Source organism: Marmota monax, unplaced genomic scaffold, assembly GCF_021218885.2.
Source record: "Marmota monax isolate L192 unplaced genomic scaffold, Marmota_monax_Labrador192_F-V1.1 WCK01_AAM20220418_F8-fsc00055, whole genome shotgun sequence".
NCBI classification, from domain to species: Eukaryota; Metazoa; Chordata; class Mammalia; order Rodentia; family Sciuridae; genus Marmota; species Marmota monax.
In genome coordinates this window covers 991,063-1,005,903 of record NW_026695205.1, presented here as the reverse complement: position 1 = coordinate 1,005,903, position 14,841 = coordinate 991,063, and the positions used below count along the sequence as shown (strand labels likewise).

Below are 14,841 nucleotides of genomic sequence, written 5' to 3'. Positions count from 1 at the left end.
TTTATGGAAGCTGATTTTCTGTTATCTAGTACTGAGAAACTTAGAGGAAAGCCATTAAGATTAGATACAATAAAGTAGTTAGAATACCGTGGAAAACCCAAAGTGCCAAATCAGAATGAGGATAGGGACAACTAAGGTCTGAGTTGTCAATCTAAGAAACAAGCCAAGAGTGGTAGAAGCAGCAGGGCAAAGAACTACACGACTAACTGTGTAAACAGTGTTGGTCAGCTTTCTGTCATTTTCATGATGATTTATTAACATTAGTATTCTTCATTGTGAAGCTCATACTGGGAAGATCTTAACTGTGGAATCCTCAGGGCATAAGTCAGGGATTCCTTTCTGAAAAGAGAATCTGTATTTGCTCCCTCTGGGACACAGGCTTCCTGTGGCAGTCCTGTGCTTGCCCTGGTCTCCCATTTTGAAGTGGGCCCGAGACCTATCTCTGCATCCCAATGTTGATATTCTTCCTGGGGCGACTTTGATCCTGGGTTTGCTTACTGAAACACAACTATCTCCCATACCACTCGTTTCTTGTTTGTTCTTTTCATTTTCCATCCCTAGAGATTTGTATTCTTTTGGCAGGCCCAGTAATGCTTTGTAAAGTATGCGCCTATGGATATAATGGTGTAACAGTGGGGGATCTAGTGGTATTGGAATGGGAAGGACCTTCAGAGTGTCTAGTCCCTATATTACCAGGAGCAGAAGTCCTAAAATTGATACTTTCCAATGTTTGAGCTCTATATTGAATTTATGAGTTTCCTGTTACTTTAAGTGTTTAAATAAGGGCTAGATAATCCTTTCTTTCAGTGGGTGAGAGATTAGTCTAAATGTCCAGTTCAATTAAAAGATATTACAGTTATCAGACTTCATGGTTAGGATATAATACCTAGATCACTTTTACTATCAGTAGAAGTAAGTTATAGTATCTATACTTTATCATCTATGGTGATTTCCAGATAATCTCATTTGGTTTTATTTAGAAGCAAAAAAAAAAAAAAAGAAAAAAGAAAAAAAGACTTCTTTGAATTAAAGTCCTTTGTTTATTTTTAAACAGGTGTATTTTTACATTTAGTTAGTTTTGAGGAAAGTGTTGTTATTTATGAATTTGATTATTTATTAAAAAAACTCACTAAATTCAAGGAACTCTGTTGGATGAGTTTCTCAGCACTGTCAGCAGAAAACCAGCTTCCATAAATCAGGTACTCTGTTTGAAAGGGAAATTTGCTCCTGGTAATATAGGGACTAGAAACTCTGAAGGTCCTTCCCATTCCAATACCACTAGATCCCTACTGTTTACACAATTTTATCCATAGGCTCAAACTTCACAAAGCATTACTGGGCTTGCAAAAAGAATACAAATCTCTAGGGATGGAAAATGAAAACAAACCATCCTAATATAAAAAATATAAGAGATAGTTCCTTTCCCCACAGCATTTATAATCTGGAAGAAGAAATAAAAAGAGGTCCTTATTTTTATTTTACATTTCAATTATAATATTCCGAATAATTATGGCTCTGGTTATAATTTTCCACAATTATTCATTCACTTGTATGAACATGGCAGGAAAACACAGCCAAGATTCCTTTCTTTTTCCCTGTTGTTATTCCCACATATGTTTTATGAATGTCTGTTTAGTATTTCTTTTCTTTACTTTTTCTGTCATATATTTTCTGGCTCCCTTTTTCTTTCCTTTTGTGATTTTCCCCCCTCTACTGACACCCAGTCCTCTTCCACTTTGGGCCAGCACTGGCTGCTTTTTACCATCATTAGGTGAAAAAGAGAAATGAACTCTTGGACTCTATGGGTCCTGAATTGTGATCCCTGCTAAGTGTATGCTGGGCCTCACCTTTCCTTTTCCTCCTCATTCTTCAGCTTCTTTGAGCCATTTCAGGATTTTTGGAGCCACTTTGGGCTTCTGCCACTTTGAAAGGGAAGTTTGCATTTTGCTTTTGCATGATATTGTGTTCCCCTTGTTTCTCATTCAGAGAGAGGTATGTGCAAATGCTTGACCAGATTGCCCAGGAGATGATTGACTTCTACAAAGACTTGGTAGCTCAGCGAATGATGGACCAGCGCATTTTAGAAGAATTGTATAATTTCAAGAATGTTATTGAAGAACTGACCAGGTAAAAAGTGTGATTATCCTAAACACACACAAAAAAGTCAGAGCCATTTGTCTAAAGAGTAAAAAATATTGATGGAGAATAAATGGATAAAGGTGGAAACTCTTGTCTTCTTTCATGTTTAGCAAGCAAATGGAAAGAACTGGATATTGCAGTAGGGGTAAGTGAAGAGAAATGAGTCACACAGGTTAATGCAGAACTTAAGATCTACGCATATTTGATAGGGAAGAGACTCTTGCTCTCTCTTCCAAGATACAGATATTTATCTTAATCAGATTTACAGAGCATCACCATAACTATGGATGTTAAGGTTCAAATTTTAAAGAGAATAAATAATATATAGCAATCAAGATTCGTGATTATCTAACCTGGTAACAAGATGACTAGTGGAAAGAATAAAGAGGACAGTATAGGCAGATCAGAGAGTGGGGTAGAGCAGAGTGGTGGCCTTGTCCATCAGCATCTGTCTCCACTTTACTTTAGGGGATACCCCATTATATCTTCTTTCTGCCTTTTCCTGCCAATGTGAGTCAGTTGCTAAACCTCACAAGAGTCTATCTAGAATGCATACTAGATTTCTTGGTTTGCAAGTAGATGAGAGAGCTCAGCTGGAAAAGCATTAAACTGAAGATTTCTTGATGTTATGGGATGGAAAAACTAGGGCAATACACACAATAACCAAGAAGAAGATACCTGATTTCCTGGGTAGAAACTTTGTGGAAGTCTCCAACTGTGATTTTGAAATTTTTTTGCTTTATTTTGACAGGGAACTGTGTCTGGTTCGGGCGCAGGATATTAAATTAACAGAGGAAGCAGAGAAAGCCCACAAAGATTTAGCACAAGCTCTTTTAGATGCTGAAAAGAATGCTAGGTAAGTTGCTTAAGGTATATGTATATTATGTAGGGGAAAAGGGAGAAGATTCTACAGCTTCTGAAATAACATATAATGCTAGCTAAATTTTTAAATTCCCAAAACACGTATAATTTACTTCATCTGAATTTGGGTGATAGGTGGAAAGAAAATGTGATTTTTTTTTCCTTGCTGGGGATTAAACTCAAGAAAATGTGATTTTTCTCTTGTAGGCATATTGTTTGTTTTAGCCTTAATCATTTTGTTGAATGACATTTGAAGGTTATTCCTTTTTGGTTTTCTAGTAGAAAGTATAGAGAGGCAGTGTGCATAGCACAAATTCTGGAACCATACTATATCTTTGCAACTTTGGGGAAGTTGCTTTATTTTCCTGAGTCTTAGTTTGCCCATAAAATTGGGATTATAATATCACCTACCTTTTTGGGGTTATTATGAGGACTAAAGGTACTAATATAAATAAAGCACTTGGAATGGTGCTAGGCACCTACTCAGTGCCCTGACAGTACGATATATTTTTATTCTGTTTCCCTTTTTGTAAAATTTTATAAGTTATGAAATGTTCAGACATTCAGAAAAATAAAGCATTATAGCAAACACTCATGCATACTCCATCCTAATTTTCAAATGTTTACTATCATGTGATACTTGCCCCATATTGTTTTTGTTGGGGATGTAGCTTTCTTCCTGAGCTAGCTACATCCCCAGCATTTTTTATATGTTGTTTTGAAATAGGGTCTTGCCAAGTTGCCAGGGTTGGCTTCAAACTTGTGTTCTTCTTGCCTTGCACTGTGGCATTACAGCTGTGTGCCACCATGTCCAGCTTCATACCTTTTTTTTAGGAAACAAAATATTTAAAAATTTTAAGAGCTATATCCATTAACCTTTTATAGAAATATTTAAAAAATTTAAGAGCTATCTCCATTAGCCTTCTTCACTCTTCAGAATTAATTACTAGTCAGCAGTTATGTGATTTTCCTGTTTTTATGTTTTCTACATCTTTATATATTAAAACCCAATATATATTGTCATTTTATGTTTGTAAAATTTGCTTTTACCAACCAATACTACAGTTTTGAGATTTGTCCATGATTCATACAGAATAAATAAATTTATTTTTACTGCTGTGTATATTAAGTCATATGACTAATAATTTATGGATCCATTCAATAGTATGAATTGATTTTTCAGTTAATAAAATAATAATCCCTAGCATTTGTTGAGCATATGTAGTGACATCTCGGACACTATTCTAAGTTGTTTACATATGGCATCTCTTCGAGGCATTGTTGAAATGTACACTTTATAAATGTCTTTTTTGTGAGCGAGTTTTTGAGAGGTGTAAACCTATAAGTGGGATTACTGGGTCACAGGATGTGCATAGCCTTGCTGTGCTAGATGTTGCCAAAAGTTATACCATGTGGTTGTACCAGTGTATCAGGATATGAGAGCTCTTTCTTGCTAATATCTTTTACCAATCTGCTAGGTAAGAAAAGGTATTTGTTTTTTTATTGCATTTCTTTAATTAGTTCTGTGGTGAATCTAGTTCTTTTTTTTAGAAGTAATGAATCTACTGAGGTCTTAATGTTTTTATGCTATTTCAGGGATTAGTAAACTTTTTCTGAAAAGGGTCAGATAGTGAGATGTGTTTTTTTCTCTTTTTCTTTTTCTTTTTATTGGTAGTACTGGGATTGAACCCAGGGGCACTCTACTACTGAGCTATGTCTCCAACCATTTTAATTTTAATTAAACTTTATTTTTATTTGCACCCATATTCTGTTGGTTCTTTTAACCATCCAAAAGTGTGAAAAGGAACCTGGTGTGGTTGCTTGTAATCCTAGGGACTCAGAGGCTGAGGTGGGAGGCCTAGAAGTTCAAGGTCAACCTCAGCAATTTAATGAGACCCTGTCTTGAGATAAAAAAACACTGGGGACAAAACATGGTATAGTGCCCCTGGGTTCAATCCCCAGTTTTCCCCTCATATATAATATATACATTAAGGAAAATAAAATTTAAAAAGTTAAATTGTAAAACTCTTAACTTGTGGGTTATACAAAAATACAAATGATAGGCAAGATTTGATCCATAGGCTGTAATTTCATATCTGATTACATCTTTTGTTGGTTAAAAATGTTGTGACAAGCTGTGTGCAGTGGCACATGCCTGTAATCCCAGCGGCTTGGGAGGCTGAAGCTGGAGGATCACGAGTTCACAGCCAGCCTCAGTAATGGCGAGGCGCTAAACAACTCAGTGAGACCCTGTCTCTAAATAAAATACAAAATAGGGCTGGGGATGTGGCTCAGTGGTTGAGTGTCCCTAAGTTCAATCCCCAATACCCTCCCACCCCCACAAAAAACAGTTGTGACAAATATGCCTTGTAAATAAGGTAAAAATACAAACAAAAGTGAAGAGAAAACCATAATCTCACTACCAACTACCACTACTATAAATACCTTAATGTGTATTATTGTGGATATTTGCTTCAGTATACATGTGCTTACATGTATACATATTTTAATACTAAAACTGTATTGTATATACTGTTTTTTGGTCAGTTTCTTTTTCAGTTAGGAACCCCTATCTATTTGATACATTTTCATAGATTACCTAGATCATATTTGAAATTTCCCTTTTGTTTCCAAAATGTCTTTTATGTTGGGTTGTCTAAACCAGTATTCAATCTAGGACCACACATGGCATTTTGCTTTATGTCTCTTTTAATCTAGCCTGTGCTTAGGCTTAAAAAAAAAAACTTACTGAAGAATGATTTTATTTATTTTTTAAATGCAAAGAAATACCAGTATATAAAATTTAAATTAAAAACTGTGTTCTTATACCACATAGATGTGTGTGTATGTGTGTGTGTGTGTGTGTATGTATATATATAAAACAATTCAAATTATTTACTAGAATAAGAGGAGGTAACTTATTCATTGTATATACTTTTGTATATACTATTGTTTTCTGTACTGTTTTATCCTTCACATCTTCCTATATAACTATTCCATAATCATTGTCTTCCTTTTTTTTTTTTTTCTTAGTACTGAGGATTGAACCAAGGGGAACTTTACACTGAACTACATTTCCAGCCCCTTTTATTTTTCATTTGAGACAGGGGTCTTGCTAAGTTGCTCAGCCTGGCCTTGAACTAATGGGCATTATAAGACCAAAAAAAAAAAAACTCAAACAAAAAAAAATAGCACTTTCTCAAATCAGAAAGGAAGAGATGAAAAAGGAGAAGGAAGTTTTGTTTTCTTTATCACTGTTGGTTCAAAAACAAAAATGTTGGTTCTAAAGTGGGATGGTTATCTTTTTGTGCGATTTGAAATTTTTTAATATTTTTTTCTCATAACTGATTTTTAATTGAAAATTTAGAAAATATGGAAATACATAAATATAAAATAAAGAATATCCATAATTATTTTCTTCTAAGGTTAACTGTTATTAATGTTTATTTATTTTCTTTTTCTATGCATTTTTAATAAAAATGAAATAAAACTGAATATATATTTTTTATCATTTTTTCATTTTATGCCATAAAATGAAATGTTTTCCTAGGTATCAAAGTATCAGCTGCAAGAGTGCTTTTATCATAGAACTTAATCATATTTTATCTGGCCATTCTGTCTTTTGTTATTAGATATTGAGGTTGTTTCTGAATTTTTTTGCTTTTGCTCTTATTTTTTAAGATCATTAATTCCTTTTTAAAAATTGTTTTCTAACTCTCAGACACTAAAGTGCACAAATCTTAAAGGTATTACTTAATGAATTTTTACATGTATATTCACCTGTGTGAACTTATTTATTTATTTAGGGTATCCGGGATTGAACTCAGGAGCACCTGAACACTGAGCCACATCCCTAGCCTTATTTTGTATTTTATCAGAGACAGGGTCTCACTGAGTTGCTTAGCACCTTGCTTTTGCTGAGGCTGGCTTTGATCTCGCGATCCTCTTGCCTCAGCCACCAGAGCCACAGGGATTACAGGTGTTGCCACCTTACCCGGCTTGTATTTCTTATTGATTTTGAACAAATGGAAATTTCCAAATAGAAGGAGCCTTTAAAAGAGTTAATATCCCTTAGGAGGAAGTATTCTAAAAGATTTGTGAGATACTATTTGTCACTTTAAAACTTCTGTGTTTGCATTTAATTTCAGAAATTTTTAATTTTGAGAGAAGCTTCAGTGTAACTTAAAAGGAAAAGATATGCTCTGGTAGACATGAAGAAATAATGAGTAACAAAGAGCTTTTTATACTTAAGCCTTTGGTGGGCTGGGAGGAATTTCTTTTAATCTTGTACTAATTATGTATAATTTAAAATTAATTAATCACTTAGTTAATTTAGTACCAGGGATTGAACCCAAGGACACTTAACTACTGAGCCACATTCCCAGCCCTTTTTATTTTATTTTATTTTTATTAAATTTTTTTTTATTTTAGTTGTTGATAGACCTTTATTTTATTTATTTTTATGTGTTGCCTCACACATACTAGGCAAATGCTCTACCACTGAGCCACAACTCCAGTCCCCCTTTTTATTTTTTTTTATTGAGACAGGGCCTTACTAAGTTGCTGAGGCTGTCTTTGAACTCGCCCTCCTTCTACCTTAGCCTCCCGAGTTGCTGAAATTACAGGCATGTGCCATAACACTTGGCTAAAATTTAAAATTTAGAGGCTCACAGTTATTGGGATTTATGCCTTTAATAAAGAAGCCTAAGTTTATGGTCAAAGAAGCATAACAATAAAACTGCTATATTACTGTTACTTGTATTCTAATTTATCATTATATATAACTATCTATCTATCTATATATATATTTATATATAATTCATTGGGATATCATATTGTTAAAAGTTTAGTGAATAGATAAAAGATTTATGAACGAAACATTTTCTTCTATTTCATTCTATATAGTATATACAGTCGATATCAATATCAGTTATACCATATTGTGACAAATTTTAAAGGAAGAAATTGCCTATTTTATAATAGTCCTCTTTTTTAAAAAATGTCTAAATAGCTGTTTCTTAATTTTTCTTTTAGAATTGTAGAAGAATACCATGACTTATATACATTACAAAGAGGAAGGATGGAGAATGATATTAAACAGTTAATGGAAGAAAGAGATATATGGAGCGCAGCTACATATGAATTGGCCCTGAAGGTTTGTTCTCTGGATCCACTGTTCTCTGGATCCACAGCTCAAAGTTTATTGGTTAAAGTTTCATTTTTCAATTTTAATCATAGACAAAACAACAAAAGAATAAAGTATATATTTATTGATAAACAAGGTAGCTTTTGTGTGCCTTGAAAATGGAAAGTTAATTTTTTTTTTTCTTTTTCTTTTCTGTGTTAGGTACTAACTATTGCACAATTCAGAGTTTGTTTGTTTTTCACCAGAATATATAGAGTATGAACAAGAATTCTTTTTCTGTTGTTTGGAAATGTTAAAAATTCAACTTTATGTAATAATAAACTAGAAAAGGTGGTTCTTATTTTTTGTATAATGGAATCATTAGGATCACTGAATATCACACCCTGTCTCTTTACCTTGGTATATAACAAGTGAATTAAAATGTGGCAGTGGAACATGATGATAATTCTTTAGGGAAATTGCAAAGTTCCACAATATTCTATATTTCTAAAATGTTTACCTTTTGATTGCCTATTCTGACATATGGGACATATGGGTATTAACAGTGAATTATGACCCCATAATAGACTAAAAAATTGGTCTAGTTGGGTTAGTTTGGTAGTCTACTAGTGGCAAGTCACAGTGTTCTCCATGGAGATAGCTGCATAATACATTTATATTAGATCCTTCCTTCCATGGGAGCTTGTCAATTATTTGATGAAAATGTAGAAGCCTTCCTTGTCAAAGTGTTCAGATGCCCTAAAGTTAGAGATAAATTTAATATACTGAAGGGTTTATAAAGACTTGTTTATTTGGGAAAATTCATTTACTTGACAGAAATAATTATTAGAAATCTGGAGCATTCTTGGGGACGTGTTAGAGACATTCCCATTCAAGAGAAAAGGGTTTTCTGTTATTCCTAGAATTTCGGCTGTCACTGAACTTATTAGTTAAGATAATAAAATGCAGCTATAACCAAGAAGTATAAATACTGAAAGAAAGGTGCAAAATTCTGTTATTTGCTAGTGATAAAATTATTTAGTCAGAAAACTGGAAAAATGAATGTAAATATTATTTGAATTAATTAGCCTTTATTAAGGTAGCTAGATACAAGATAAATACTGTTTGCAGAACCCAACAAACATACATCAATAATTAGCAATTTAAAATGCAGAGGCAAAACAAACAGGAATAAGACCTAAACAGTAGTGAAAACTCTAAAATTTCACTAAAAGATCTTAATTAGACACAGGGTCTTGCTGAGTCGCTTAGGCTGGCTTTGAATTTGTGATCCTCCTGCTTCAGTTCCCCAAGTCCCTGGGATTACAGGTGTGCACCACCACTCCTGGAGGGAAATATTAATTTTTTAAAAAAATATTTATTTTTTAGTTTTAGGTGGACACAATATCTTTATTTTACATTTATGTGGTGCTGAGGATTGAACCCAGTGCCTCTTGCATGCTAGGCAAATGCTCTACGACTGAGCCACAACCCCAGCCCCGGGAAATATTAATTTTTAAAGCAAAGTTTGAGCACCTTATGGGTCAGGCAATATGCCATATTCTGGTTGATAAAACAAAAATAATTGACAAAAACTTAAAAACTGAGAGATTCAAATATTGCATCAATCTAGAATGATAGGCTTATCCAAACAAATGAAATATTAGCAGGGATACATGTATAGATTATCCTTATTAATGTTATTAACATTAATAATACTATGATTATAACATTTAAAAGAATAGCAGCTATCATTCTTTTATTACTATGTGTCAGATATTTACTAAAGGAGTAATTAGCACTGTTTTTTCAGTGATCTCATGAAAGAGGGCCATAATTACCCTCATTTTTCACATGAGGAAATTGGGACTCAAGGAATTTGCCTAAGTTTACATAGCAAGTCTGCTCTAGAGCCTGAACTCCCAACTACCATGATATTCTGCCTTCAGGGACAAATAGATCAAATTCAGGGCAGACACCTAATGAGACCCAGTGTAAAAGCAACCCATGTAAGAAAAAAGTTCAATGGCATTGAAATGACCGCAAATTCTCTATAAGGCAATTTCATGAGATGGTTCTTAAAATAATGCTAGATCTGACAAGATGAGAAGAAAGAAAATAGGTGGAGATAGTTGTCCCATATTCCTCTAGAATGGTCAAACCTTATCTAGGTTACATCCATCCTGATGCAGAATTGTAAAAAAGTCATTGGTAATTGTTTTTATTTATTATTTTCTTAAGTTTTTATTGTTATTGTAGTTGGACACAATATCTTTATTAATTTTATGTGGTGTTGAGGATTGAACCCAGCACCTTGCACATGCTAGGCGAGCACTCTATTGCTGAGCCCCAGCCTCAGCCCCAATAATCATTTTTGAAAAGTAAGAAATCACATGAAACTGACCTCTGTTTTATTTAAAGTTATATACATATATGGAAGGACTTTAAAGAAGAGGAAGGAAACGGTAAGAACCAAATTCAGGATGAGGTGTACCCTCTGAGTGAAGGGAATAGCAGAAGCTTCTAAAGATTCTGCTGCATACCTTTCACTAAAACCTGAGAAAGAAAATTGTATGAATTGTTTTCATTTGTAGTCTAGATATTGTACTCTCATGTTTTCCATTCCAAGTTTTCTAAGGAATTCCATACTGCTTTCCATTGTGGTAGCACCAATTTGCAGTCCCATCAGCAATATATAAGTGTACTTGGTTCCCCACATGTTCTCCAACTTTTATTGTTACTTGTATTCTTGATAATTGCCATTCTGACTGGAGTGAGATGGAATATCAGTATAGTTTTAATTTGCATATTTCTAATTGCTAGAGATGTTGAACATTTTTTCATATATTTGTTGACCGATCATATTTCTTTTTTATAATATATTATGCTTACATTTTTAAATACCTTTATTTAATTAATTTATTTATTTTTATGAGATGTTGGGGATCGAACCCAGGGCCTCGCATGTGCTAGGTGAGCGCTCTACCACTGAGCCACAGTCCCAGCCCCGACCAATCATATTTCTTCTGTGAAGTGTGTGTTCAGTTCCTTTGCCCATTTATTGATTGAGTTATTTGGGTTTTGGTGTTAAGTTTTTTAGTTCTTTATATATCCTGGAGATTAATACTCTATCTGAGGTGCAGGTGGCAAAGATTTTCTCCCATTCTGTAGGCTCTCTCTTCACTCTCTTGATTGTTTCCTTGGCTGTGAAGAAGCTTTTTAGTTTGATTCCATCTCATTTATTGATTCCTGGTTTTACTTCTTGCACTTTAGGAGTCCTATTGAGTAACTCAGTTACCAAGCTGACATGATGGAGTGTTGGTTGTATATTTTCTTCTAATAGGCACAGGGTCTCTGGTCTAATGCCTAGGTCCTTGATCCACTTTGAATTGAGTTTTGTGCAGGGTGAGAGATAGGGTTTCAATTTTAGTCTACTACATATGGATTTCCAGTTTTCCCAGCACCATTTGTTGAAGAGGTTATCTTTTCTTCAATGTATGTTTTTTGGTACCCTTGTCTAGTATGAGATAACTGTTTATGTGGGTGTGTCTCTGTGTCTTCTATTCTGTTTCATTGGTCTTCATGTCTGTTTTGGTGCCAATACCATGCCATATGCTCTGTAGTATAATTTAAGGTCTGGTGTGGGGGGATACATCATGGGTATTAGTGTTATTGCTGTTCTTTATACTGTGCATATATTTAATTATTATTATAAATCCAATTTTAAAATTTTTTTTTAAATTTGAAAAAATTGTTTTCTTCATTTTAATTCAATTCAACAAATGTTTATTGAGCGCTAGATGAACAAGGAGCTGTTGGAAATGGCTAACCAAAAAAAATCCTTAGTATCTTTTTCGTGAGTGTGTGTGTGTGTGTGTGTGTGTGTAGTGTTCAGTATAGGCTCTCATGCATGCTAGGCAAGTGTTCTACCACTGTGTTATTCCCCCAACCCTTTTTATTTTAACACAGGGTCTTGCTTAGTTGTCCAGGTTGGCTGTTAACTTGGATCCTTCTGTCTTGGCCTCCCGAGTAACTAGGATTACAGACATGCACCACTGTGCCTGGCCTTTGTATTTTTTTTAAGTAAAAGAAAAAGCAGTGATGGGGGAAAGGGCCTAGGAATGGCATGGAATCTTGATTTTGGCACCTAGCATCTCAGCAGCATCCTTCTCCTGCTGCATGTCCTCCATGTATCTTTTTCTCCTTCTTATTTAGCAGCCTCAACTTTTCTCTCTCTCCCCTCCTCTCTCTCCCCACTTAATATATATGTGTGTGTGTGTGTGTGTGTGTGTGTGTGTGTATTAGCTATCAATGGACCTTTATTGATTTATTTATCTGCAGTGCTGAGGATCGAACCCAGGGCCTCACATATGCCAGGCAAATGCTCTGTCACTGAGCCACAATCCAGTCCCCTCATCTTCTCTTCTATAACCAAGCTGTGGTCTTCTACAAGGGCCTGGCTTCTCAATCCAGTTTTTCTTGCTGTTTCCTCCAGTAATCATCCTCATCATTGCCTTTCTCCTCACCCCCTTCTCCTTCCTGTTTCTCCTCCCTCTCCCCACTGCTATCACTTTCCCTCCACTTCTCTTGCCTCTTCCTCCTGCCAATGGACTGCTTTTCCAGCTGGGCCTGGAGTTGAGCATTTTCTTCTTGGAATTATTGAAGGAGGGCATCCTTTGGTTCCTCATTGACCCTTGGCTTGTTCTCAATGGTTTTGGCATGGGTGGCATATCTCAAAGTGGTCAGAGTCTCTTCTACATTGTGTAATATAGGACTCACATTGGCTACCGTACAATCTTCGCATCGCTACCAGGGGAATCTGGGAGGAGCCTGGTAAGTTTTGAGTCTGGATATGGAATGTGAGTGCTTTTCTCATCTACCAGGGCAGAGATGGCATTACCCAAGGCTGAAAGGGAAGGTTGATCTTTGTTGCTTCCTTCAGTTTTTCCCCTGTGCACTGGTCTTGACTTGCCATTTACTGCCAACAAGATCTACCAGGTTCCCTACCTGGATGTGGTTTTCTACCATCAAGACTGACTTCACTGCTCTTGATAGTGATGACAGAGGTAGCACAAGAACATGAGCTGTGTTCATTCATGTTGGTAGCACCAAGAGATTGGTTCTGGTTCCCCACATTCATCACATCCTCTATCTCCTTCATGCTTTTGATGACAAAGGAAGATAGGTCTTTGTCTACATTACTGTGTCAGGGCTCTCTTTGAACTCAGCCTTTTGGTCTGATTCTTTGAGAACAGATCTCAGATCTCCTCCTGGTAGATCTCTAAGAAAGAAGCCCTGTCAAGGTACTGCTGATTCTATGATCAAGAGATGTGGGTAAAGATGTGGTCAAATGAATTGGGGATTATCCCTGTTTTTTCAGGGTCACCATGGACTTCTTTCATAGTGTAGGTTTTCCCAGTCCCAGTTTCTCCATAGGCAAAATGGTCCCATTAAAACTTTGCAGGACGGAGTCCATGAGTGGTCAGAACATCTTATCATAGAATCCAAACTGCTTGGTGTTCTAGTCATAGACTGCAAATGAGGCTAAGGTATTGGGCATTTTATGGGCTGTGCCTTCAGAGCTCTTCACAGACAACTTCCCTAGATTTACGTCCAGGTCCACCACCTTTTCATAGGAAATGGTCTTTTCCTTGCATTTATGGGCCGACAGCAAGCCACCACTTGGAGTGTCTCTGAGCTTTTTAACTTAGACATGATGAGCTCTGACCATATCAGTCTTGGGAGCTAAGAATCTAAAATGTCTCAGGATACTAAGGTCCTATGGCCCGAGCCAAAAGCAGGTCTTAGCAGGGACAGAGGTAGCAGCAGCAAACCCCAGGCTCAGTCATTGCCTGCTGTCCTGATGAGGAGAGACTGTGGCTGCTCCATCATTGACATATTCAGAGGAAACAGTCATGACAGTATATATGTAAGAAACAAGATTGAACTAGGCATATTAGTTCAGTAGGAGAAAAAAAAAAAAGACAAGTGTGCTTTCTCACACTAAGGAATTTAAATAGTAGATAACTGACCCCTGGTAAACCTTTCTGTACAGGATTATCTTGCATTGACGGGGTGTGTGTTAGATTATCCCTAAAGTACCTTCCAACTGGAAAAATATCACCTAGAATGTTAACTCTGAAACGAGGACTTTTGTTTTTTGTTCATGGCTATATCCACAGTGTCTAGAACAGTCATTCATTAAGTGATTCTCAGAGTGTGGCTCAGGGAACCTTGGGGAGTGGGGGAGGATCCAAAAGACCCTTTTAATAGCTCTGTGATGTCAAAATTAATTTCTTAATAACATTAAGATGTTCTTTCTGGGGCGGGGGTTGTGGCTCAGTGGTAGAGCACTTGCCTAGCGCGGGTGAGGCACTGGGTTCAATCCTCAGCACCACATAAAAATAAATTTAAAAAAATAAAGGCATTGTGTCCACCTACAACTAAAAATATATTTTAAAAAGTTGTTATTTGCCATTTTCACTCTCATTCATTTATGAGTGTGCAGTGGATTTTTTAGAAGCTATTAGACATGGGATGTTGCAGCAGATTGAATGCAAAAAAGCAAATATGAGAATCAGCTCTACTAGGCATATATTAAAAATACTTGTAAAAATGTAAAACAATAACATTTTATTCATGTTTTTAAAAAATGTAGTTTGTTAAAATGCTATTTATATTAACATATAATGGATTTACTAACACTTTAAGTGAAT

The 14,841-nt window shown here is 35.6% G+C and overlaps 1 protein-coding gene and 1 pseudogene across 1 annotated transcript in view; one reads left to right on the top strand and one right to left on the bottom strand.

Moving 5' to 3' along the window:
* The window catches only part of Axdnd1 (axonemal dynein light chain domain containing 1), an 84,171-nt gene that overhangs the window by 18,251 nt on the left and 51,079 nt on the right, over positions 1-14,841 (top strand). Inside the window, exons 10-12 of the mRNA XM_046430062.2 lie at positions 1,987-2,127; positions 2,891-2,995; positions 8,035-8,155. Coding sequence (XP_046286018.1) covers positions 1,987-2,127; positions 2,891-2,995; positions 8,035-8,155 — 367 coding nt within the window. The remainder of the gene's footprint in view (positions 1-1,986; positions 2,128-2,890; positions 2,996-8,034; positions 8,156-14,841) is intronic.
* LOC124083365 (kinesin-like protein KIF3B) lies at positions 12,241-13,840 on the bottom strand (annotated as a pseudogene).